Consider the following 26797-nt stretch of genomic DNA (forward strand, 5'->3'; position numbering starts at 1 on the left):
TCATCTAGTGGGGAAAAGATAAACAAAGAGTGACCTATTATTTCGTTTCTTTATCTATACTCTTCAGATAATGATCAATGAACTCATATCAGAAATCGCTGGACCGGTGTAAGTAGTATTAGTATAGTAGTAGTAAAACTGGTAGTAGTAGAAGTGGTAGTAGTAGTAGTAGTAGCAGCAGTAGTAGAAGTGGTAGTAGTAGTAGTAGTAGTAGTAGTAGTAGTAGTAGTAGTAGTAGTAGTAGCAGCAGCAGCAGAAGTATAGTAGTAGGCCAGTGGCAGCAAGATACCTCCCCAATATTTTTACCATTCCAAACTTTGGTATGTTTCATAGAAAAAAAAGGGAAATGTCTACAATGTACAAGGAATATTTGTTGCGGGGTGTGTGAGTGTAAGGTCTAGATATCATCATTCAATTGGTCTAATGCCATTTTATCCAATTAACAACTCGTTGATATCATTAGATCTACTATCAGTTCAATAGCCTTTTATTCCATATACCATTGGTCTAATTGGACTAAGTGTTAAGTGGGCGAAATGAATGAAAATAAAATAGGTATTAGACCAACTGGTTATGGTACGAAATGATCCGAGACGAAAAATGGTTATTGGACGAAGTGATAACTAGACTATTATTGTTATTGGACCAAGTGGTTGTTAGACGACATGTTAATTGATTGAATGACATAAGACTATTGAACGTAGACCATCTGATGAGCGGACGAGTTGGAAATAGACGTATATACAATTTTCCGATATGACTAAGGTCTTGAACCAGTGACCGCGGAACTATTCTAATGTTATTTCCAAAATGCAACCGGGTAAGAAGCCCATGCCAAATCTGTTACAATAATGAGTAGCGATTATCGTTTATATAGAATGATAGACGTATTGCATAAAGTGCCGTGCCGGAATCGAACCCCGGACTTATGTGTGCAGTCTAGGAGCCTTAGACTGCTCGGCCACGACATCCCCGCAAGATAACAAGTTTTACCTTTGACGCAGTTTGTGTAACGAGAAGACAAAAGTAAAATTTGGTTACCATGTTGCTGACGTTGGTTGCACTTTGAACCATCTTTACTAGAATAATAATTACAATAGAAATGGAGTTTTTGGCTTCCAGTGGATATTAACTTTTTATAAAAAAAAAAAAAAGAAAAGATAAAAAGAACAAAGGTTAATGCCGGTGTTGCATCATAAAAAATTAAGTTAAAAAGGAAAGACAAGAGAAATAATGCATCTTGCTCGTTTTGCAACTTGGTCACGAGTGTTTACTCAAATGTGACCTATTCGAACTTTCGAAGCATCACGCGATCCTTGAGAAAGCTACACCTGTTGCTTCATGAAGACTTAAATACAGCTCATCCAGCCTAGCCCATCACCAGATCTCAGCAGTGCTCAACTAGATCATCACTCTGAAGAATTACAGAAGCTTTCTTCTAGATCAACACTTGAGGCCAGGCGAAACTCTCCGGTAAGTTGATTCAATCATTTTTTTTTCTAAAGCCTTGGTTACACCGGAACCGAATCAGCTGCGAATCCTTCCGAATAGTCGTATTCGGGAGGATTCGTGAGTATTCTTTTCCCCCTCCCCGAATGCGAGAAAATCCGCAAGGGATTAAGGAGGGATCGGCTCTATTTTAAATGTTTAAAACCATTCGAATACACCCTCAAAATACTCCCGAATATGGCCACAACAAATTTCATTAGGGCCATATTTGGGATACTTTTTCGGATGGAATTCGGTTGGATTCTGGGAGGCATCCGGGTATTCAATTCGAGGTGATCCTACTCTGATTCGAAACCTATATTGGACATATTCGCCTCTGATTCGGAAAACTCCCCAAATTCAGAGATAAATACAATTTGAAGAGCTCAATAAAAAAAAGGGTTACATCCATTTCTCATCAAATTCGATTTTTATTGTTTAAATGTATAGATTTTTTACTAGCTCTATAAGATACTACCAAAGAATAGTTGAAATTCACATTAAAAAGTGAACAAAAGTGGCAAAGAAAATCACTTTTTTTCATAGATGTTGGATCTATTTCAGTTTGTTGGCAAAAGGGGCTAGATTCACTATGGTAATTGTTTGGAAAAAAATATTTTAAAATATATGAAGACAGGCAGATTCATTTTATATCCAATTTTATGTTCACACAGTAGGGTATCATGACAGTTATTTTCGCATAAGAATGTTGCAATATGGGAGAATGAAAAAAAAAAAGATTTTCTCGGAATGGTCTAAAGTAGATTTTACCACTTTTGCAAACAAACTCTTTAAAAGAGCACATTTTGCAAAAGGGGTTAGATCAATTTTTTTCATAAAATTTGATATTTTTTTGTCCAAGATACTACCAAAGAATAGTTGAAATTCCCATTAAAACGTGAATAAAAGGGCAAAGAAAAATAACTTGTTTATTCAAAAGGGATTAGATCCATTTCACTTTGTTTGCAAAACGGGCAAGATCCATAGTGGTTATTCTTTAATATGAATATTTTAAAATGAAGACAGGTGGATTTCTTTTATATCAAAATATTATGTTCACATTGTAAGGGTAGTATTTCATTACAATTTAGTTTCGCATAAGACTATTGCAATATGGGAGAATAAACAAAAAACATGGTTTTCTCGGAATTATCTAAAGTGGATATAATTATTTTGCAAACAATTCCTTCACATGTACGAATCAGGCCATATTCGGGCAGAATGGCCCGAATCCCTCCTGAATTTTCTCGCATTCGGGGAGAGAGAGCAGAATACTCTCGAACCCTCCCGAAAACGTATATTCGGATGGATTCGCAGCTGATTCGGGTCCCGGTGTAACCCAGGCTATGATGAGAACTCCCTGTTGAGAGGGCAACACCAGTCTTTTATCTTGTCTTATTTTATTTGTATAACTAGTAATCACTATAATTATTGCGAAGACCCCTATATAAAAGTCATAAAATTATTTTTTTCGGTATTTTTTTGTTTTATACTAAAGCAGAAACGAACCAGTAGCCTGAATAGCGACCTCAAGTCCTCATCTACTCACATCTGGCCAGCACAATGCAACATTCTAAGCTTTGTATTCTTGTAATATAGGCACAATTGAATGATAGCACAATAGTTATACAAACCAGAAAAATACACCAAAACCGAATTCTCCCGAATAAATTCAGACCGATTCTGCCTGAATGACCTGATTCGGATGTATTCGGAACTTATTCGTCTCTCATTCGGGGAACTCCTCGAATCAGAGACGAAAAGATCCGGAATATGTCCCGATTCAGGGCAGAATCGCCAAGGATTGATTAGCCAGAAAACATAGAATGACTACCAGCATCCAGCCGAAGTACATTCGAATAAATCCCAAACAAAATTTGTCGGGCCATATTCGGGAGTATTTTAAAGGGTATTCGGCAGGTTTTCAACTTAAAAAAACGAGACGAATCCCTCCACAAATGTTCTCGATGCCCTCCCGATTATTTTTTTGCATTTGGGGGGGGGGGGGGGGTGGGGGAGAACAGAATACTCCCAAATCCTCCAGAATCCGTGTATTCGGATGGAATCGCGGTTCCGGTGTAACCTAAGCTTGAATTACTAAAATTGGTTCTTTTCAAGACTAAATAACAAAACGTTTCATACCTTTATTCTTTCGTCAGACAATGCGTGGATTGATTGTATTTACAGCCCTCTTGGCTGTTGCCTATGGCATCGCTCCTCTTCAGCGTGCTCAGGAAAGGATCAAGGACAAGTACCTTATCATGGTGGCCGTAAGTTGGCTCACATTCATTATTTCTATTGTCAAGGTTTTCAACTTTACTTTAAACATTTAAAGTGCTTCTTTTTCTATGCTATTTATCCAGAAAGAAAACGGAAAACTTCTGTGTTGTCTCTAATCATTATCTTTGGAGATGATGAAACGACAGTATACCGATATTTAAAACAAAATGTTACTAGGCAGCAATTTGTTTTAGTTTCTGAGATATGAGGAAATTTTTACGGCGATGCCATACAATTTGTAATGAAAAGCGCAAATCCCATTGGAAACATGTACTGTAGCAGAGCGATACGACGTTTTGACTGATGACCGTGATTTCAATGCGCGCGGTAAGCCAAACTGTCGTATCGGCCATCGACACTGCACTGAATTTGCACATAAAAAGCGATACGTTTTGACCGACCGTGTGCATAGAAATTGCGGTCAGGTTTGTTGTATCAGGTCCATGGTTGTATCCCCTACGGTTTTTTTTGCAGGGGAAATAGGAACCGCTCAAACCGAAATTAAAAGCATGGAGCTCTTTCGCGATATTTTCTCTGATCCTTGGTTTTGTGTAAAAATAAGGGTTCCAATGTCAGGCAATTATCTTGGTCTTTCCAATCATGTATTTTTCTAGCAATGAATATGTTGTAAAAGGCTCGGGAACTCAGTGTGAAAATTATAGTAAACTTTGAAGTCCATTTTCTCTGAAATAGGTTTGCACCGGCGTATGTGTGATACGACGGTTGGGATGACCGAGAAATATATATATATATATATATATATATATATGTACTTCACACTTACCTTTACTGCCAACAATACACTATACTTACGGACCTTACGATCCTGATGAAGGGCATGTGCCCGAAAGCTTGATGAAGTCTGGTATTGACCTTGCTACGGACCTCTCCATACTCTTGACCTCAAATATAGTTATGAAGGAGACCCGTACACGTACATCGCCAAGATTGATCACACACTATATATATATATATATATATATATATATATATATATATGTATGTATATATATAGTGTGTGATCAATCTTGGCGATGTAAGCTGTTGTACATGTATAACTTTACATATTTGTATACTTTCTCCCATACGTGTACTGTATCAAAGCAATAGCTTTGATCCAGCTGAAGCATGGCGGCTTGTCATTGTTCTAAACCCACCTTCACCCGACAAAGGAAATTGTAATTGGTATAGTGTCGAAAATCTGTCTATCTGACGGTCAATCGGATCGGGGTCGCCCTAACCACTAACCCGTCTCTGTGGTCTAGTGGTTAAGGCACCGGCGTTCAAAGCTGGGGGCCCGGGTTCGATTCCCGGCAGAGACATTTTTTCGGCATCACCAATTTTTCCAAAGGGTAGATAGCTCTGGGGAACCTTGATTAAAGCTACGCCTACCATTGTTCTCTTCATCCATTTCTTTACAATATATATATATATATATATATATATATATATATATATATATATATATATATATATGCGTAAATGTATTATTCGTTCTTTTCATTATTTTTAAGAACTTTAAGAATCTTGGGATATATATACATAGTCCCTTGGTTACAGGATAATTATTTAAATTGTACGAGTCTTTACTTTACAAGGACAACTTTCTCCCATTCCGTTGCAGGCCTACTTTGTAATAGCTCAGTCACTTTTGCTCTACGGTGGCCGTACGGCTAGTCGAAAACAGCCGTTTTTTTTTTTTCAAACCACCTATATTATGTAGCTAGTAAAAAGAAATGTTAAAGCAGATACGAACCAAAAGCGCCCTCTCGAGTCCTCAACTACTCATACCTGTCCAGTTTCCTGACCCATAATGCTAGTGTAGTCTAATAATATAGACCCACTTGAATTATGACATGCTAATTAACTACTCAATACATTTATACCGCAATAGTTATGTTACCAAGTAGCAAATAATTACTTTTCCTCTCAAAACATTTTAGTTTCTCTATAAAAATACAATTATAGGTCAATGTATTCTCTGTAGTATTAGTATATATCTGAAAACGTATATTTTAAGACTAGGTATTTATAACACACAGTCAATGAGAGACGACACACAGTTCACTTCCCCTTTAAAACTGTTGTTTTCGACTCGCCGTACGGCCGCCGCGGTGCGCCGTAGAACAAATGTGACTGAGGTATATTACATAGCTAGCCTACACCTTTGTATAAAAAACACTCTTCCAGATGCCATGAAAGGAAGCAAACACAATTGCAGAAAACCCTTTTAATTTCAAAATATGTTTATCCCAACTATACATACATGTATGTTTTCTTTATATTTTAACAATTTTCAAACATGAATGTATTCAAATTATTTCAGGACAATGTCGACTTGAGGGATTTCAATGTCCGCCTTTTCTCAGCCTTCGCTTCCCACGATTTCAGGCTTGCCAAGATCCTCAAAACTTTCAAGAACATGAAGACCCTCTCACTTGAGCTCAGCGAAGATGCCGTCGAATTCGTAAGTATATAGCTTCGAAATAATAAAATAACAAATATGATAAATGAATGATATTTATCCTAATAAATACAAGTTCACAAGGTTGACTGGAGGTTCATCAAATTTAATTGCCACAAGGTTGACTGGAGGTCCATCAAATTTAATTGCTCACAAGGTTTACTGGATATTTATCCTATATATTTTGATTAGGTTTGATGTGCAAACGTTTACTTGAAATGTGCAAAAACGCCCATAGACCATGCTCGGTCGATTCACTCCCTCGCTATCGAGTTTCTTCAACTTTAATTTTTACGTACGGCCAGGGTGCAGTAGAGTTTTAAAAGCCCAAATGATGGTGGAGTGGTGGACCACTGTCACCGCGTTCCATCTTCATTGAGCAAACTATGAACATATAGTTCCATTCTGCTTTATAAATGTATTAATCAATCTAATGAGTTCGAATCTGGGGTAATTTGTATGATGGCGCTCCTTTTACTGCAAATCGTAGACGTAATGATAATTTAATAGAAGATCAGCTTTTGTTTGGATCTTGGAATGATATATTTTTTAAAGGAGAATGAAACCCTTGCAACTAGCTGAATCTATATCAAAGAGAAAAATCAAAGAAACATATTGTTGAAAGTTTGAGGAAGATTGAATGAATAATAAGAAAGTTATGAGCATTTGAATATTGAGATCACTAATGCCATGTAGATCCTCCCATTGGCAATGTGACCAAGATCTGTGATGTCACACACGTACAACTCCCTCATTGTTTAAAGGACAAGTCCACCCCGACAAATAGTAGATTTGAATAAAAAGAGAAAAATCCAACAAGCATCACATTGAAAATTTCATCAAAATCGGATGTAAAATAAGAAAGTTATGACATTTTAAAGTTTCGCTTAATTTCACAAAACAGTTATATGCACATCCTGTCTGGTATGCAAATGAGGAGACTATGACGTCATCCACTCACTTTTTCTTTTGTATTTTATTACATGAAATATGAAATATTCTAATTTTCTCCTCATTGTCAAGTGATACAACGATTAATTCCTCCCTGAACATGTGGCATTAGCATTGTTTAATACTATATGTTCCAGTCAAGTTGGTCCTTATTGTCAAATCTATAAAAAATGAAATATTGTATAATTCAAACAATAAAAAACAAAAGAAATAGTGAGTGATGGACATCATGGACTGACTCACCTAGTTATGCATATCACTGTTTTGTGAAAAATAAGCGAAACTTTAAAATGTCATAACTTTCTTATTTTACATCCGATTTTGATGACATTTTCAGTACTATGCTAGTTTGATTTTTCTCTATTTATTCAAGTAAGCATCTTCCTGGGGTGGACTTGACCTTTAAGTACTTATTTCACTTATATTCTCAGTTTTATAGAGTCTATCACAAGGTGAGGTGTTCTCTTTATGAGAGGACAAGTACAGAGGTTTCACAACATTATATCATTGATTAATCGTTTGTCATATGATTAGAATGAGCAAAAAGAGACGTTTTGGGGTATTTTTTCAGTGTCCAAAAGGGGAGAGTTGTTCATCTGTGACATCATAGATCTTGGTCGCATTGCCAATTAGAGGATCTCCATAGCATTAGTGATCTCGACATTCAAATGCTCATAACTCTTCTATTGCTAGTCCTATTTTACTCAAACTTTTGTTGATCTTATTCTTTTATTTTTCTGCTTTCACAAAAGCTAACTTGTTCCAAGAGTTTCATTCTCCTTTAAGTACATTTTTCCTATGACTCATGCCTACAATAGTAATTAAAAGAAATATGTATGATGTTACTGCAGAGGAAAATAATAACTCATCTCAAATCAAAATCAAATGTGTTACAGGTCCGCAGGTTTGATGGAGTCATACATGTTGAGGAAAATGGTGTTGTTCGAGCTCAAGCCGTAGAATCCTGGGGTCTTGATCGTATTGATCAAAGGAACCTTCCTCTTGATGGCAGCTACAACCCAACAAGTAAGCCCACCCATGCTAATGAAGAGTAGACACTAGCATCCGCGTGAGAACTGTCTTGAGAAAAGCACCTTAATCGATGATTCAAGGGCAGGCCTTTATAAATCTATACTGCTAAACGCGGATTTTGTGTAGATGTCCCTCCCCCAAAAATCTAAACTTAGGGACTTATATCAAAATGTCCCATGTTTGCAAATTACATATTGTGTATGCGTTTTAGTCCATCGTGATTTAGGCAGGTTTTTTCTAATATTTGGCGTATTTGACACTCAATTCGCGTTCCTCGCGTTTCGCGCCTACCCGTGGAAAACACCCCCCCTTCTATTTTTTTTGTTCTGGCAGATGCTGCCCACTCTTCAGTAGTTGTGACCCTTGTAAATTTATACGTTTGACCGATGGTATCTCTTACACTCTTCAAATTCCTTATCCGTTCAACCGTCTCTTATTTAAAATTCGGCATCCACCTTAGTCCAATTTGATATTGAACTTCGATTCTCACAAATTCTTCCCTTCCGGATATTCTTTTTTTCTATCATGCGAATATGGGAACTGCTTTAATTTACTATGATCATTATACATTTTTGAAATAATGATATTGCTGATTAATGTTGTTATTTCTGCGTTTATATTGCTCCCCAAAATATTATTAATTATATATTTCTTCATGCTTTGAGTGTATTTTTTTTTATTTCTAATCAAGTATAGCTGTATTTGTGCTTTCTTCATGTTCTTGTGTTTTTATCTGTAAAAGATTATACAATTCAGCGTATGCTACCAATAATCCTAAATGAAATACCATTATCATTATAATTATTATCACTTTTATAATTATTTCAGGGGCGGCGGAGCGAAAGTTGAAGTGGGTGGGGCGGGGGGGGGGGGGGGCACAGGGAAAAGGGCACCTTTTTATAGAAAATCTTAAAACAAAAAAACAAATTACTTATCTACAGTGGTGTAATGAGCCAAAGATTTTGACGGGGCTAGATATGCCATATCACATACAATTCTGACATTTTAAAAACGAAAATCCAATTTTGTGATAGATTTTGACATAATATTCAGAAAATATATTTTACCCTTCTCTCTTTCTTTTTCCTTTTTTTTCTTGGCCGTGAAAAAAAAAATTGGGGGAGGGGGGTTGGAAGAGCCCCCCAATCTGTTCGCCACTCACATGACTCATGAATAAGGCACGTAGGATTATTCTTAAGTTTTTTTTCCTTCATAAGCATGATAAGTAGTAACATCTAAAAATGAGAGTATTATTTTCTTGTCTCAAAGGGCACTTGGTAACACATAAAACGGGCCCTTCTCACATGTGCATGAAAGGGGCACAGAACACTTTCGTGAGGGGAACTTTTCTTGTGTAAAAAGGGGCACTAATACGAGAAAGTACAACTATAAGAAGGCAAAGGGACACTTGCGTTTTGCGTAAAACGGGTATGACAGGGGCACAGAACACGTTCGTGAGGGGCACATTTTTTGTGTAAAAAAGGGACACTGATTCGAGAAAGGCTAGTTGCAAGAAGGGAAGGGGGCACTTGTTCACACATAAAACGTGCCCTTCTAAGGGTGAAGGGGCACAGATCACATTCGTGAGGGGCACTTTTCTTGGGTAAAAAGGGGCACTGATGTGAGAAAAAGCACCTATAAGAAGGCAAAAGGGGCACTTGCTAACGGCATAATCCTTCTCAGGTGAAAGGGGCACGCGACATGTTCGTGAGGGGCACTGATTCGAGAGAGGGCACATACAAGAAAGCAATGGAGCACTTGCTTAAGACATAAAACGGGTCCTTCTCGGGTGAAAGGGGCACAGAACATGTTCGTGAGGGGCACTGTCAGTTGGGTAAAAAGGGGGCACTTGCTAACACATAAAATGGATCCTTCTCAGGTGAAAGGGACAGAGAACACGTTTGTGAGGGGATATATTTTCTTAAAGATTGGCACTGATACGAGAAATGGCACTTGCTATAAACACATAAAACGGGTCCTTCTCAGATGAAAGGGGCACGGAACACGTTCGAGAGGGGGGGGGGGGGCATTTTTTGGGGTACGAATTGGCACTTGTACGAGAAAAGGCACTTGGCAACACCTAGAAAGGGGGCCTCCTCCGGTGAAAGGGGCATAATACACGTTTGTGGGGGGCCCAGGATCACCGCCCCTGTATAATAATTTCATTATTATTATTATTATTGTTCTTATTATTATTATTGTTATTAATATTATTATTATTGTTATTATAATTTAATCAGCACGGGGAGGGGTGGCAATATTAAAGAGGCAGTCCGTTCAAATCAAATTATGATTCGAACAGAAGATAAACACTATAAACGATGAAAGTTTCATCAAATCGTTTGTATAATAAGGAAGTTAAGACGTCACTCACCTGCATGTATTTCATTATATGAAATACGAAATATTTTCTATTTCTCCTCATATTGAGGAAAAAAAAATTATTTCCCCCTGATCATGAGCAACAGACAATGTTGTAACTTATCGTGATTAGATGACTAGTCTCCTTATTGCAAAAACGATTACAGAAATATTTTAGGATTCAAACAATAAAATACAATAGACATATTGAGTGAGTGACATCATCGACCGTCTCATTTGCATATAACTGTACTTTGTTGTGTTTCGTAAAAAAATCCTGTATATGTATGTAAAGATGCCTAACTTTCCTATTTTACATTGTATTTGATTAATTTTTTAGCATTACCCTGGTTTGATTTTCTCTTGTACTTAAGGCAACTTCTTATTGGTGTAGACTTGCGTTTCTGTCAAAAGGAGGTGAAAAGAAAAATAATGATTAAACAAATAAATTAAGTAGTCGAATTATTTATTAAATAAATACATAACAGTCGTAAAGCGATATGCAAAATTTTAGTTTGAAAACAGGTATATTGTGCTCTCAGGTTATAAAAAAACATGACAACTATTATTATTTCTCATCCATGAGGAAGAAAAAAAACCACACAATCGTTATTCTTTTCATTTTCAGATACTGGTGAGGATGTGAATGTGTACGTGATTGATACAGGTATTCTTCCTTCTCACGTCGACTTCGAAGGTCGTGCTACTGCTGCTTACGATGCATGCACATTCAAAAATAATGTAAGTTCACCTCAAAGGCAAATGTTTCACCGATGTATTCCGTAAACTGTTTCTCTCACGCAAAAGAAACAAGTTTGCCAAGTTGATATGAAAACATCCCATGGGCGGATACAGCTTTTGTTGCCAATAGGGGGGGGGGGGGTGATATTTTCATATACCCACCGGCAGCTCAATGCTGATGTTTGTTGGTTTCTTTGAAGGGGTAGTACTAACAGTTATTTGGCTGTATCCGTACAAACAAGATAATCATATTACATACGCCCTGATTAAATGATGCGAGCGTGACATGCGAGCTATTTCTTAATTTCATGTAGTCTGTCATTAAAATTGAAAATTCAGAGCAATATTTGTGATCATCAACGAAATGAGTATATAACTAAATAATTACTGTACGTGCGAAGCGCGATCGGATTTTTTTTAACATACTGGCCCGAAGGGACCGCGGGCCGTTTCATAAAGCTGTTCGTAAACTAAGAGCGACTTTAAGAATGACCGGTGAACCTTTCTTAGCCCCTAAACCATCGCCAATGAATATACCATTTACCACAAGAGAGGATCACCGGTCGCGAAGTGAAAAACTGAAAAGACCTGATATTCGGATCTGAAAAGGGGGTCACTTAAAGCATTATTTCAAGCACTGTGTAGGAAATATTATATAGGAAGATAATATAGATTGCACGTAATATATGATATATGATGAAAAAAGTTGCTATATCATCCTTTTCCTCTTCCTTTAAGGACGTTCCACAGTTAAAGTGAAATCCATGTCATTTTCACCAAACTTTGCACATAGATACTTTAGAACCTTAATATTCGAAATATGCAAAAATTAACATAGGTCCACGAGCTTGATTTTTTGCTATAGAGCTTCAAAGTTCACCCAAATCGATGTTCTTAAGAATTGCGCATTCAAAAGAATTTGGCGTTTTTAGACCGCCCAAGATTACTACAATGAGTTTAAATCTCTATTACTCAGTCAAAATACATGAAAAAGTCATCAAATTTCGCAAGAGAGTTAATAATTGTATCGTTAGAATGGAGAATCTATTTATAGTGCTATTTGTTTGCAATTTTAAGTTTAACAGCACTGTCAGTTCTTATAAATGGCGTAAAAGATAACAAAATCCCAATATAAAAAATGTAAAATTTCAGTAATAAACTACAAACGTACAATAAATGCTGCACTTTATTCAAAATCCATGTCATTTTCACCACAATTTGCAGAGTTGTAGAGGAAGGTATACCTAAGAGGTACAAACATTAAAAAATAGGGGTTCATGTGCTTGTTTTTAAACTATCAGCATTTTTATTAGAGCAAATGTGTTTTTTAAAACACCAAAAATGCGCCAAATGCTTAGTATCTATGTGAAGAAAAAATCAAAACCACTCTACCATTTATTCAAACTCGGGGTAATATTCGTGATTCTTGGCAGCACTGCAGAGTAAAGTATTTTGAAATTGTAGAGAATATTTTTTTGAATGGTCCATTTTTTAGCTTCATGAAATAACGCATCGGATCTGCAATCAAAGTGCAGAAGATGAGAAAAATCAGAAAAATCAGCTCATACCCGCAGCTAATTAATCACCTGTTCATCCATTGTGACGTCAGCGCGCAGAGTGTAAACTATGCGCAGATCATAATGCGCACAGACATAACTGTGGAACGTCCTTAAGCGCGAACTGAAAATTACTGATATTCTGATAATTATGAAAAAAGGAAACTGTAAGGATATTATAGGAATTTATTTTAAAGGATATAATACCATTTAATAATCTAATGACGGAGAGCCCGAAATTTGTTGATATGAAGGCCTGAAAACTCAACATTTTAGGCACTTTTGTGATTATGAATAGGAAGCATGGGTTTACACATTTCTAACAACTACGACAACGAAAGCGCGAACAGAAACTTTTGATAATCTCGAAGGGGATTTTAAGTAGTTTGTTAGAATGCATAGTATCTCATATTTTGCCATTATAGCAAAGTAAGGAATTGTCATCAGATTTCCTAGGACAAGATTAGCGATCAATCACGAAATGGAGTGTCCACTGATCAATATCAATGTTACACCCGCATTTGGTTCAAAATATTGACCAAGAACCAATCAGAAGCGTTTATTCATATTTGCTATTCATCGCTAAGGTTTGTGTTATCGGGGCCCTAATCATAACATGCATAATGACCATTCAGAAAATCAAACCTATGTGTTTCTTTTATCATGCAGGGAGTGGACTGCAATGGTCACGGTACACACTGTGCAGGAACCATTGGTGGTATCGATTACGGTGTCGCCAAGAATGCAAACATCTACGGAATCCGCGTTCTCAATTGTGTTGGATCCGGGTCATTCGACAATATCATAGATGGTAATATCATAATCAAAATTGGAATGTGAAACAGGCATTTTAATTTGACCGGAGGCAAAATCTGTTGTTATTCGTGTTGATGATTTCACAAAAAACCAACAATCACCAAACTTGACACATACTTAATTTGTCACTTTGTTGGGGAACTCAAAGCTGAAATTACGTGATTAGGATATATAGAGTAAAATCACACAAACCAAACATTGATCAGTGCATTAAAATTGAGATATTGAGATTCGATAATCTATTCATTTTCATTCACAAAATACAATAAAATAGATTCAAACTAACAATCCCCATATATTCCAAAGTAATATAATATATAGCATTTATGAGGCGCCGATTTATCTAGTTTCACTTTAAAAATCAAGGATTTAAAATCAATCCAGATCGGCTGTGGATAGTGACCAGCCGAATGTTGGATTTATTCAAAATCTATAAGATTAACTTTCAAATCTCAAAAGTTTTACATTCAAATCGTTTATTTATATCTAAATGTACAAGGTTTAACACTAAATCTAATACTCGGCTGGTCACTATTTACAGCCGATCTGGATGTATTTTAAATCATTGATTTTGAGAGTGTTCCTATTCAATGGCGCACTATATATTACCCCGGCTGAGCTCCAGCTGCTAAAGGAATTAATCCTGCCGGATACCCATTCACCTCACTTGGGTTGAGTGCAGCACAATGTGGATAAATTTCTTGCTGAAGGAAAACACGCCATGGCTGAGATTCGAACCCAGGTCCCTCTCATTCATGAGAGACGAGATTCGTAACCACTGGACCACGACGCCCCCACAGTAGAATTTATGCGAATCGTGATAATAGATACGAGTAGAATGATTAAACGAAAACTTACCGGTTGATGTTTGATTTCTATTTTATTAGAAATCGGGATTGTGGAAGAATGCCGTACGCGCATGCGTAAATCAATGTTCGGAGCTATAAACCTGCATGAAGCCGCAGTAAGAACAAGAAAGTCTGAACTTAAACGAAAAAAAGGCGAAAAACCTACAACTGGAAAAAAAAGAAGGGAGGGAGCGGAATGCACATAATACCTTCACTCCCGATTTCTAATACAATATAAATCAAACTTCAAACGGTAAGTTTTCGTTTGACTTTCCTATTTTATCTCGAAATCTCACGTTTGAGATAATGTGGAATATTTTGAAGAACTGCGGATTCATGCAGATGCAGAAAAAAGACTTGCAATTCATTACCTCCAAAGGAGTCAATGCCAAGGATGCCGATGACATTACACTGTCTGCAATTCTGGAATTTCCCACTCGGAGCTTGTTGTAGAATATAGAGAATGTCTTCTCCTGCGACCAGCCTGCATGCTGCAACAAGCATGTGGTCCATTGGTACTTAAATCCGCTTAGCTGCAGAAGCAGATGCTGCTCTATCGGTTTGGTTTCCACGTTTCTGATATGGGTCCTGGATTAAGTTCAATATCTCCACAAATTCTCCTTCCAATAAACCGAGAATGAACCAGTTTTAATTGCACTCGTAATGTCTTTGCAAGCACATTTGCATTCGCTAGGTCGGCTTACACGCGTAGACCCAGGAAACACACCAAATAGTATAAAGAAGAAGTCCGGGGGGGGGGGGGGGGCTAGTCAAATGTATTGCTGTACACAGGCGTGACCAAATCATTTCCAAACACCCCCAAGAAGAGTTTTTCTATGTGTGAAAAATAACCCCCAAACAAGTTTTTCGCGGGCTTAATGTACGCATTTTGGCCCCTAAACAAGTTGTCTCCAAATTACGACCCCGGGGAAAAAGCTAGGGAGAGAAAAATTACCCTACATACGTTCGACCCTGCGATTGACCCATTGACCAGTCTTTCATAACTAACTCTTTTTTTTGAAAATCGGTGTTTTTGACAAGTGCACGCGCGGCCCGCGTCCAAAACTGAAAAAACCCACCCCTTTAAATGCGTTTTTTTTTGGTCACGCGTGTATACAGCAATATATTTCACTGCCCCCCCCCCCCCTCCCCGGGAGAAGAAGAGAAAATGTTTCCCGTACAGCCATTGTGTTCACACAAAACTTCAGCGGGCAGACATTCACTCAATAAGAATAACACAATTCAATGTACCACCACGCGTTTTTAGCCGATTGGTCACTCAACCATCTGTCATGTCTCAACGTGTCAACCAAGTCATACAACTTTAGTTAGAACTGTTTAATCATGATCAGCAAGATCCTAAAGTAAAATTGATCAAAAATTGTCTGTAAAAATGATCATAATGGTGAAAAAAAAAACCGGAAGCTCAAAAGCTCGTGAAAACGACTCTTCCCTGTGTTGAAGCTGTCTGTGTGAACTTTCGGACACTCAAATGCACAACGAATAACCATTATGCTTAGTTTTGACATTTACACTGTACAAGCAATTTGCAGTAGGGCCTATGGTATAATAAAGAGGCGGATAACAATCTATATAAAAAAAAACCACTGTAAAATATGAAAAATTATAGCGAATGAGTGACAAAAATTATAATAACAATAATGATACTTATACATGTATGATGAAAATAATAATGATACACTGTATGTAATAATGATAGTGATAATGCAAATTATACAAAATTATGACATTTTGCATAATTTACTTCTATACATGTCCTTACGGAAAAGCAATATAGCTAATGATATCATATCTCCACTTATTTTTTATTACGTTTATTAATGTAAGAATGTAAGACTAGAATTGACTACTGATGTAAGAAAATCCTTTTCAAACAATCGATCTATTAAAAGGAGACGCGTTATTGCACACACGAATGACAATATGGACTAAATACAATACGAGTACATTGAATTGCATAAGAAAAGGAAATCAATTGCGGACATGATATCATATCCATGGCGGTGAAGATTCATTTAACGGTTTTCAGAAAATAATGTAAAACTTTTAAATTCAGGGACATCATTACGGGTGCGGCGCCCTGGAACTCTTAGTTCTTTCGACAACGATGCTTATATTGTTGTCTTTAAATAATTAATATTTCTGTTACTTTCAGGGGGCAATATGGGCATGATGGGGGTGGGGTCGTTTGGGGGATTTGAACGAGGTAAAACTATTATTGCACCCCTCAAATGTTGTGATCCACTATACGCCACTAATCGTTTTCAATACAGGAATGGACTGGGTTGTAACACATGGGAATCAACCAGGAGTTGTCTCTATGTCTCTGGGAGGTGGTGCCTCCACCGCCGTTGATAATGGTGTCACAAGCTTGTATAACGCTGGCTTTACTGTCTCCGTCGCCGCTGGTAACGACGATGCTAATGCGTGTAATTACTCCCCAGCCGGGGCTGCAGATGTAAGTATTTATCAAGCCATTATCTTCATTCAATCAATAGATTGTTTGGTATTCATCACCATGGACCCACTACTCTGTCAGAGTAGTAGGTCCATGTCATCACGTACCCGCAATCGGTCTCGTTATAAATATCGTGTCGAGAATGTTATATACAGTGCGTATCAAAAACAAATTTACACTTTGAAAAAGCCCTGGGAATTCAAAAATATACAACATGAGGGTAATTTTTTCACATATAATCTTGGGTTTGGGTCTCATCCATCCAATGAAAGTAAATGTTTTGACAGAATGTTACACTTGAGTGAACACTGTCCATTTTTGTAAAGCTCGCAGAAATCTGTTTGCGCAGAAATGCTCGTTTTCACGCTGTGTCAAGGGGAAAGGGCGAAATTAAACTTACCCTGCGAAACATTTTCATACATTTCCCTTGCACTTTTGGTCAATTGAAATAAAACGAATACATTCAAGCATTTTGTTACAATTTTGCCACCCAAATTGAAATTTCAACACGTAGTAAGCACAACCTTTACCCTTTTTGTGCCAGCTGGATCTGGGGACATAACTGAATCTGAACAAAAGTTTATATCAGACATCTCCAGCATTTTTTTCACTAAGTTTTTATCATTTAAAGTGGGTTTACATTTCATTTTTCATTAATACTTGTTTCTCCACACTTTTCCCAAGCTTTACGATGATTAACAAAATGAAAGTGAAGCCTAAGCCATTTCATGTAAATCACAGCTCAGTGTAAAGCAAATATCATCACGATGGCCTCGGTGTGTGGGGAATGGGGTGGGGCGCAATGCACTCTTCGAAGTGTTTTGGGCAAGGTAACAAGTTAAAAAAGGTAAAATATGTCTTCAAATTAATTTTACAAGCTAAATCCAACGCGTTTTTCATGATTAAGGTCTACTTTTGTTCACATAACTATTTCAAAGTTCTGCGCAAATCATTTTTCACTAACTTTTCAAAAGTAAGTGGTGCTCACTCAAGCGGAAATATTTTTCGACAGTTATATCGTCATTTGCTTAAATGGATCTGTATCAATGTTAAAATGTGGAAAAATGTTCAGGATATTAAAAATGTAAAATTTTACAGGATTTTTTCTAAGTGTAAACTTCTTTTTGATACGCACTGTATAATTGTGTAGTTGGAGGGGCATATGCAGGGGCACATACCTCTGATTGAAAAAAAAAAAAAAATCATTTTATTGTAGTTACTATTTTATGTGTCTAGTATAATTTTGTTGATGTTTAATTGATTTAAGATATTATGCCAATTTTCCTAAACCCTCTTTTTATTCAAATTAAAGTATGGGCCTGCAAGTTTTGGGCCTAAAATCTGAAAAGGGAAATAAAATAAGAGGGAATAAAGGAAAGAAAATAAATCATGAAGACGTAACCGGGTTACGTATTTTATATAACGAAATAAAAAACTTGGATTGAGATGTTTTCTGCAGAATGTTAAAGAAGGTCCATATCTCATATATGTGTGCAGTTATATAATTATATTATATTGGATGGCTTAGAATGGAATACCAGATGGCCAAGAGTTTGGGCAAATATTCTATGAAACGTAGATGAGTGGAACTTTGGCCCTAGCGAATGGAATATTGCTGGTATTCCATGAAATAAAGCCATCCAATATAACTATTATCATCTATCCCACCCCTAGCAATAAAAAAGAAGGAGGAATTTGACTGAACAAGTCATATCACTAATCACATAATGGCATTATTACTTCATAAGATCAAATTTGGTCGTTGACATGCGATGTAGTTCATTATGACGTCATTGAGTGTCGTTGTACTCTTACGCTGCGCATCGCATTGATTTCTACCGTGTTTACACTTAATCGGCTTTTTCATAGCGTGTAAATGCGATTAACTTGCATCGGCTTGCGGTTCCGCACCGGCAATTTTGCACCACCAAAGTAGTAGGTTCAGAACCGCGAGCCGATGCAGAATCGGCTTTTTACTTACTAGTAGTGTAATAGAAAGCCGATTCTGCATCGGCAATTGGTGCGCATTTCATTTACTTTACCATTGTGACGTAATTGTAAGCGCACGGATCCAGCGTTGTCTTTATTATGACGTATATTGTTGGTGTGCGTATCATTTCAGTTATTTGCATCTGCTCGCGGTTCTGATCCGCGAGCTGTAACAGCGTGTAAACGCAGTGCAAGATAAACCAAAAGCCGATTCTGCATCGGCTTTGAACCGAAAGCCGATCAAGTGTAAACACGGTATTCATTGTTGTACGCGTTGAATATTTCACGCATTCGCGTATGCGCACTATACTTACCGTGTTTACGTGTGATCGGCGTTTGGTTCAGAACCAAAAGCCGATGCAGAATCGGCTTTTGGTTTTTCTTGCACCGCATTTACACGCTGTTGCAGCTCGCGGTGCAGAATCGGCTCGCGTGTCAAAAACCTGAAATGAATCGCACACCAACAATATACGTCATAATGAAGACAACGCCGGATCCATGCGCTTACAATTACGTCACAATGGTGAAGTAAATACAATGCGCACCAATTGCCGATGCAGAATCGGCTATCTGTTTACACGTAGTAAAAAAGCCGATTCTGCATCGGCTCGCGGTTCTGAACCTACTACTTTGGTGGTGCAAAATTGCCGATTCTGAACCGAGAGCCGATGCAAGTTGATCGCGTATACACGCTATGAAAAAGCTGATGCTGCATCGGCTCGCGATTCAGAACCGCGAGCCGATGCAAAAGCCGATCACAAATGTAAACACGGTAACTGTCGAATATGCTCTCATATTCAATATCAAATTTTGTACAGGAGCCTATGGCATATTTTTTGGATTTCGGTCCTTTTAGGGATACGCACTGAAAATGCACAGCCTGCAGACCGAGGTGTGCGTTTTCAATGCATCGCTAAAATTATAGATTATATACAACACATAGATAGATCTTTGGCAGCTGATTGGATGAATACGCGTCACGTGACATTCAGTGGAATGAGCTATAGCACACCAAAACATGACTTCCGTGCAATAGTCGACTATTGCACGCTCCAGCAAGAGAGCAGGGGTCGTATTCTGAAAATTGTCTTAAGAGAAATATTCTTGTATCTTATAGAGTTACAATAAAATCCCTATTCCGAAAATTCTTGTATCTTTTCTTGTAAATTTTCTTGTAACTTTCGCTGAGCGCGTATGGTGTCAGAGCTAGAATTATGCGTTAAGTTAAAAACGGCGCATAAATATCACTTTGCGCAAGATAACATATCGATATAAAAGGTATTCTGAAAATTCTCTTATCTTTGCGTTCTGTTAACTTCCTTGCAAAATACAAGAAAATTAACAAAAGGTAGGGGGCTATTGTAACTTATCATTGCATGCGATATTTGTCCGTCTGCAATAATTATTTACTGCTGCATCCCACAAGAACATCATGTTTTACGAAAGGAGACATTCCAAAGACAGAACTACGGATTGGTAGACTTTTCAGCAATTAGAAATTGGTGTTTGAGACGATGAATCTTTTCAGAGAAAATATGTCTTTGAGAAGAGCCACGTGTATTTTTAGCACAGAAGCGCACAAGCATAAGCATCGGGGGCGCAAGGAAATTACGCCTCATATCAACAATGCGCTTCATATATTTTTCAGAAGAGACGCTTCTATTGGTTGATCTAAGCATATAACAAGCTTAATGATTGGTTGATGATGAAATATTGGGCGTGTCAGAGATAAAATAGGGGACGTCCTTACAGAGATAAGACAATTTTCAGAATACCAATTTAAGATAATTTTAGCGAGCTGTTATCTTACTGACTTACAAGAAAAGTTAAGACAGTTTTCAGAATACCACCCCGGGCAGTTCAAACCTGGTTCAAACTCAATAAATGCGCGTACCATGGACTGCGCCTCCGCAATAATTGCATGCGCGTTGGCCTGCCTGAATCACTGCGCTTCATACATCACGCACAGATAAAATGATATTTAGCGAAATAAAAGGCCATAAAGTTAGATCCAATTAAATACTCATAATCCTATTCCTTCAAAGGCCAAATACTTTCGATAATTCGATCTATTTTGGTCATTGGTCTAGACGATGTCTTCAAATCGTGTGTTGCACAAAACAAATATTTAGTGTTTTGTCGTTCGTGCGACTGTTCGAAAATTACATTCGGTAGGCAAGTCGAAGCAATCTATTCATCTCCGCTTCGTGTCTTTCGACTTGCACCCTCATGTAATATTCGGAACGATCGCACTCATAAACATTGAATATTTGTATGATAGACCACATTGCATGACATTTAAGCCAGTTGTACATGTACGTGAGTGCCCCATTATATTGACTTTCTGGTTTATCATTTATTTCTGATATGAATCACTAATATTCCTATACCTAGGCCTTGAGTGTTGGTGCCACCGATAGTACTGACGCACGTGCCTATTTCTCTAACTATGGCTCCTGTGTCGACATCTTCGCTCCCGGAGTTGGCATCAAATCGGCATGGATAGATTCAAACATTGACACAAACACCATTAGCGGTACTTCCATGGCCTGTCCACACGTCTCAGGTATCAGCCAACTATAATATTCACTCATCCAATGAAACAAGCTTAGTTTTGATATAACCATAATCTTGTCCTCGGTTAGGACTCCCTGTGTAGCGAAATAAGGTTGGCGATGTTTCTCTTGTTCTTTGGGATAAATGCTTGATTTTCTTTACACTGTCGTTTTCCATTACAGCTTTTCAACATGAAATTGGGCTCTAAAAAATGAATTCTTATGAATATTCTTCGAAATTAAGAGGGAGAGAGAGAGAGAGATTGTGTTTGAACCAAATTCAGACCAACTTTACTCTCCATCATTAGAGGGCCCACACAAAAATATGCTCAATATTAAAGTTTTTGAGCGCTCTGGTGAATTAAAAAAAATGATCCCCGAGCTTATAGTGAAAAAAAAAATCATAAATGAATGGAAATTAGTATATTTGGTTACAAAAGTGACATTTTGAAGACTTTGTAACCTGTGTAGTGCATTGCCTATGTAGACTTACCACAGACAGTGTGGTTGCACTATGACAGTGACTATGATATCATGTTATTGGAGAGAAGCGTCGGATGTCGATGTCATACGTGATACAGGGGCGTCGTATTGCTTTCTGACTAAAAGTAAGACAATCTTTTCAGTTTGTCCTGTTTTTTGGAAAGGAAAAATCATTCAAATACAGATACGGAAAAATACGTAGGCTACACCCAGTGCTGCACATGGACAGTATTGGCTCAGAGGCGGCAGAAGTCATCGAAGGATCATAAAGGGGGCTACAATCAGGGGCGTCGCTAGGCCTTTTCCAGTAGGGGGGTGTGGAGGCCCTGATTACCGACAAATATCAAAACCGATTACCGACGCCCGCGACCATGAATCTTGTTCTTGTTTTCTTTAGTCACATTTTCTTTCGTCACGCCAAGGAGCACTTCCAGCTTTCATAAATGGGGGGGGGGGGGGAATATTTTCATTCGCATTTTCACGTCGCGGCCGCCAATATCTGTTTTTTAAGGGTTAGTCCTAACTAAATGTTCATTCTTAGAAGCCAGATAAGGTATTTTATGTGACCAGGGGTCCGTTGCAGAAAGAGTTGCGTTTAAACGCAAGTCAAAAAAAATCAATCGCAAGTCCCAAATGCGCGCTGTTGATTGGTTGAAAAACAAGTTGTGCATGACTTTTAGAGTTGCGATTGATTGCAACTCTTTCTGCAACGGGCCCCTGGATATTACCATGCGAGCGCAAAGCGCGAGCTATTTTTTTTGGATATTTTATATATTTAGACCTAAAATTGAACGTTGTGACCACTTATGTTATCATAAACTAAACGATCCATGTGAGCGCAAATTGCGAGCTGAAATTTGTAATATACTGGTCAGCAAAAGATTAAAGACTTTTCGCAGTGAACCGTGAAATAATAAAATTTTCATTTATCCAAAAATGCGAGCGCGAAGCGCTAGCTGAAAATGTCATATTTTTACCTGAAAACTCGATTGCAACCATGAAGAGGATAGATACATTAACCAAGCAATCGTTGCGAGCGCGAAGCACGAGCTGAAAATTTTGATTACGACCAGGAAACTGGACATTCTAAGCACTTTTTGTAAGACTAATGTGTATATAATTAGACAATTCATGCTAGTGTTCTGAAAAAAGGACATGTTGATTAACTGTTTGCCGTGACTCATTAATAGAATACATTTCTTACTAATCAAATAGAGCGAGCTGAAAAAAATATATATTTCGACCAGAAAATGTGACTGTAACCATGAAGAGGATGGCTATAATAACCAGACAATTGATGCGAGCGCGATGTGCGAGCTGAACATTTTGATTTCCGACCAGAAAACTTGACATTCTAAGCACTTTTTGCGTGAATGGTATGCGAATATTACAATTCATGTGATCGTTATCCGATACCCTTAAATAACTGTTCTGGAAAAGGACATATTAATTAACCGTTTGCAGTGACTCATTAATAAAATACATATCTGACTAATCAAATAGAGCGAGGGCGAACTAAAAATTTTGGATATTATAAATTGAAAACTAAACATTTTACATGTTTTTACATTAAAACAAATTTAGTTTCTACATCTGTAATTGAACAAGCTGTGTATCTCAAAAAACGTATAATGCGAGCGCGAAGCTTAAGCTGAAAATTTTGATTTCCGACCAGAAAACTGGACATTCTAAGCACTTTTGAACGAATAATAATATATGCGTATAACAATTCATGCAAGCGCGAGCTGATATTTCCAATTAACTGTTCTGAAAAAAAGACATGTTTATTAACTGTTTTCAGTCATGATAAAATTTTCACTAATCAAATAGAGCATGTAGAGCGAGCGCGAAGCGCGAGCTGAAAATTTTTACTTGAAAACTAAAATTTTTTAAACGTTTTTACTTTTTAACAAACTTAGTTCCTTGAACAAGCTGTATACCTTAAAACATAAAAACATGAACGAAAATTGTGGATAGAATATTGATCTCACTGAATATATGATAAGAGCGCGAAGCGCAAACTGACAATTTTTTAGACATAGACTTTAAACCGGGCCATTTGTATCACTGTCGGTTAAGCGTGAGGTGACATCTTTTGATATTTTGACTTTGAAGAAGTAACATTTTGACTTAAACTTATTAGTTTTACATCTTTTTTATAAATAGAACAAACTCAAGTGCGGCATTTGCAATTTAACAATCTGTGTATCTTAATTCTGAGGGAGAATTTGAGTACTGTTCAACATGAAGGAAAAATGTGGAGAGGATATATGGATCTCACTATGCGAGCGCGAAGCGCCAGCTTAGCTTTTAAAGTAGATTTAGACATAAAAAACAAGACATTTGAAGCGCTATAACCTTGAACAGGATGGATATTTTCACAAAAAATATTTTTTTAACAAAAATTTTTTTTTCCGATATGAAAAATGGATTACTAAGCCAATAAAAGACATTGGATATCCAATGAAACAATGCGAGCCGAAATTTTTATATTAAGACCTGACCATTGGATATTCTGAGAAGGATGTTTTTTTATGAAGATCAAGATATAACTATGTAGTCCTATCTCAATAAACAGTTATTGCGAGCGCAAAGCGCAAGCTGATTTTTTTATCTAGACTTTAAAAAGGCAACACTCTTTTTCCACTACTTGTAATAATGAAAACGAAGGGTATCATGCTCAACAAATTTTGATATTCAGACTTGATCAAAACTGGACGTTATGAAACGTTTTTCAATAGGTCTAAAGAACAAACATTGTATCTCAATAGATAATTTGAACGCATAGCATGCATAGCGCGAGCTGATGTTCATACTGACCCTTTAGGGAACCTTTTAAGCGCTGTCAAAGACGTAAGAATATTGTACAGATATGATTCGAATCTCACTAAATGAATGATGCGAAGTGCGAGCCAAATTTTTTTGCGATTCAGAACTACAACCGGGCCATTTTAATCACTGTCAGTAAAAGCGCGCGTGACTTTTTAGGCGATGTATAAAATCGGGACATCTAATCACTGTCGGTAGATCAAGCCCTTGGGAACAGCCCTGGATGACCCGACATTTACATCCTAATCGCTGTCGGTACATGAGGCAGTTGGAAAATTCCTGCGTGACCCGACAGTTTACATGGTTTATAACTTTTGTGACAGGTGTTGACCTCACTAAATTAATAATGCGAGCGCGAAGCGCGAGCTGAAAATTTTAAAGCGCGTGTTCACTTTTTTAGGCGATTAAGACCGAAAATCGGTAAATTCTTATCACTGTCGGTAGATGAAGCCGTTGGAACAGCCATTGGTGACCCGACAGTTACCATTTTCCGACAGGCGTCGGTCCAACAGTCCCTGCTTTTCTTTTTCTCTTTCCTTCTTTTTCTTTTTCTCTCCTTTCTTTCTTTCTTATTTCTTTTTCCCCTCCTTCTTTTTCCCTCCCTCTTTTCCCCTTCCTTCTTTTTTCCTCTCCCGTCCTTTCTTTCATTTTTTTCCCGACGGGCGCACAGATTTACCGACGATATCCAGAATAGTGGGGGGGGGGGGGGTGTCGCACCCCCTCCCCCTTAGCGACGGCCCTGGCTACAATCCCACTGTGGATGAACTCAGCCTGAATCCCTGATACAAATCACAGATAAAGAATAAACAGAAAGAGAAACAATCGAAGATTATGAATTATCGGGAAGAGGATGACTAAAGAATCTGAGAGATAAGCGAGGAGATGAATACGCAGTAATAAAATGTAATTTCAAGATAATATCCTATGTTTATGTTTGATGAATCGCATTGTCTGATTTAAACTTCTTATATTTGTTAGAATGCATCGTTTATGAATACCAAATACCTTCGAGTGTCGTTTTCAACGAGACTTTGTTTGAATTGTTTTCAGGAGTTGCTGCTCTTACCCTTGATGCCAACCCAAGCTTTTCACCAGCTCAAGTCTATGCTTCAATCCTAAACACCGCCACCAGCGGTAAGGTGACAGACGAGGGATGGGGCTCACCGAACCTTCTACTCTATACCGACTACTAAACGCGGTTGGCAGGTGGCCTGGATTCATGGCTCGGAAGATGAATTATCGAGAGACGTTGAAAAAAACATTTGACGGAATTAATCAATAAGAACGAATAAAGAGTAAAATTCAATAATGAATTCACTTGTTTCTATGATTATTGCTCTGAGATTCAGTGATTTATGTAACTATTGGCTATGTGGCTAGCGGTATCGTTGTGTGTGTTGTCTTCACAGAAGAATGGAAACTGAGTGTATGTTGGTAATTTGTCAACGAAGCGGGCATTAATGTGTGTGGGTGTGCATGTGTGTGTTTGGGGGTGTTTGTGAGGTTGGGGATGTGTGTGTGGGTGAGGGTACGGGTGTGAGTGTCGGTATATGAACGTGCCAGATGGTGAGGGTGTGTGTGTGTGTGTGCGTGTATGATGCTGTGTGTTGCGCAAAGCTAAGGGTATGTTGCGCGGTGTATGTGGGTATGCGTGAGGTAGTAGTAGAACTTGGATATGATGGCGCTCTTCAATCTATCTCGATGTACGCGCCAGTAACTTTCGACTTAAGCTGAAGGAAAGCCCATGCAACGTCGAATAATTTATTGGTGACGATGCCTTCGCTTAATTCAAATTCAACTTACATAATTGATTGAATATCACGCGTAATACTGGCGATTCCCGGGAAAGGCAATTTAACCAAAGTAAATATTCTATCCTTTATAATATATATATATATATATAAATGTGTAACATTATACATGTA

General features: G+C 37.7%; 1 protein-coding gene across 1 annotated transcript; it reads left to right on the forward strand.

Moving 5' to 3' along the window:
• The first annotated feature begins 1253 nt into the window (after positions 1-1253).
• On the forward strand, positions 1254-26185 carry LOC129282672 (aqualysin-1-like). The gene is made up of 9 exons (XM_064113922.1): positions 1254-1473; positions 3648-3758; positions 6095-6235; positions 8080-8209; positions 11205-11317; positions 13543-13684; positions 16832-17016; positions 21400-21571; positions 25923-26185. Exons 2-9 carry the CDS (start codon positions 3651-3653, stop codon positions 26063-26065), a joined length of 1134 nt encoding a protein of 377 aa, XP_063969992.1. The 5' UTR covers positions 1254-1473; positions 3648-3650; the 3' UTR covers positions 26066-26185.
• Positions 26186-26797: the final 612 nt, after the last annotated feature.

This window comes from Lytechinus pictus, chromosome 19 (assembly GCF_037042905.1).
Source record: "Lytechinus pictus isolate F3 Inbred chromosome 19, Lp3.0, whole genome shotgun sequence".
NCBI lineage: Eukaryota > Metazoa > Echinodermata > Echinoidea > Temnopleuroida > Toxopneustidae > Lytechinus > Lytechinus pictus.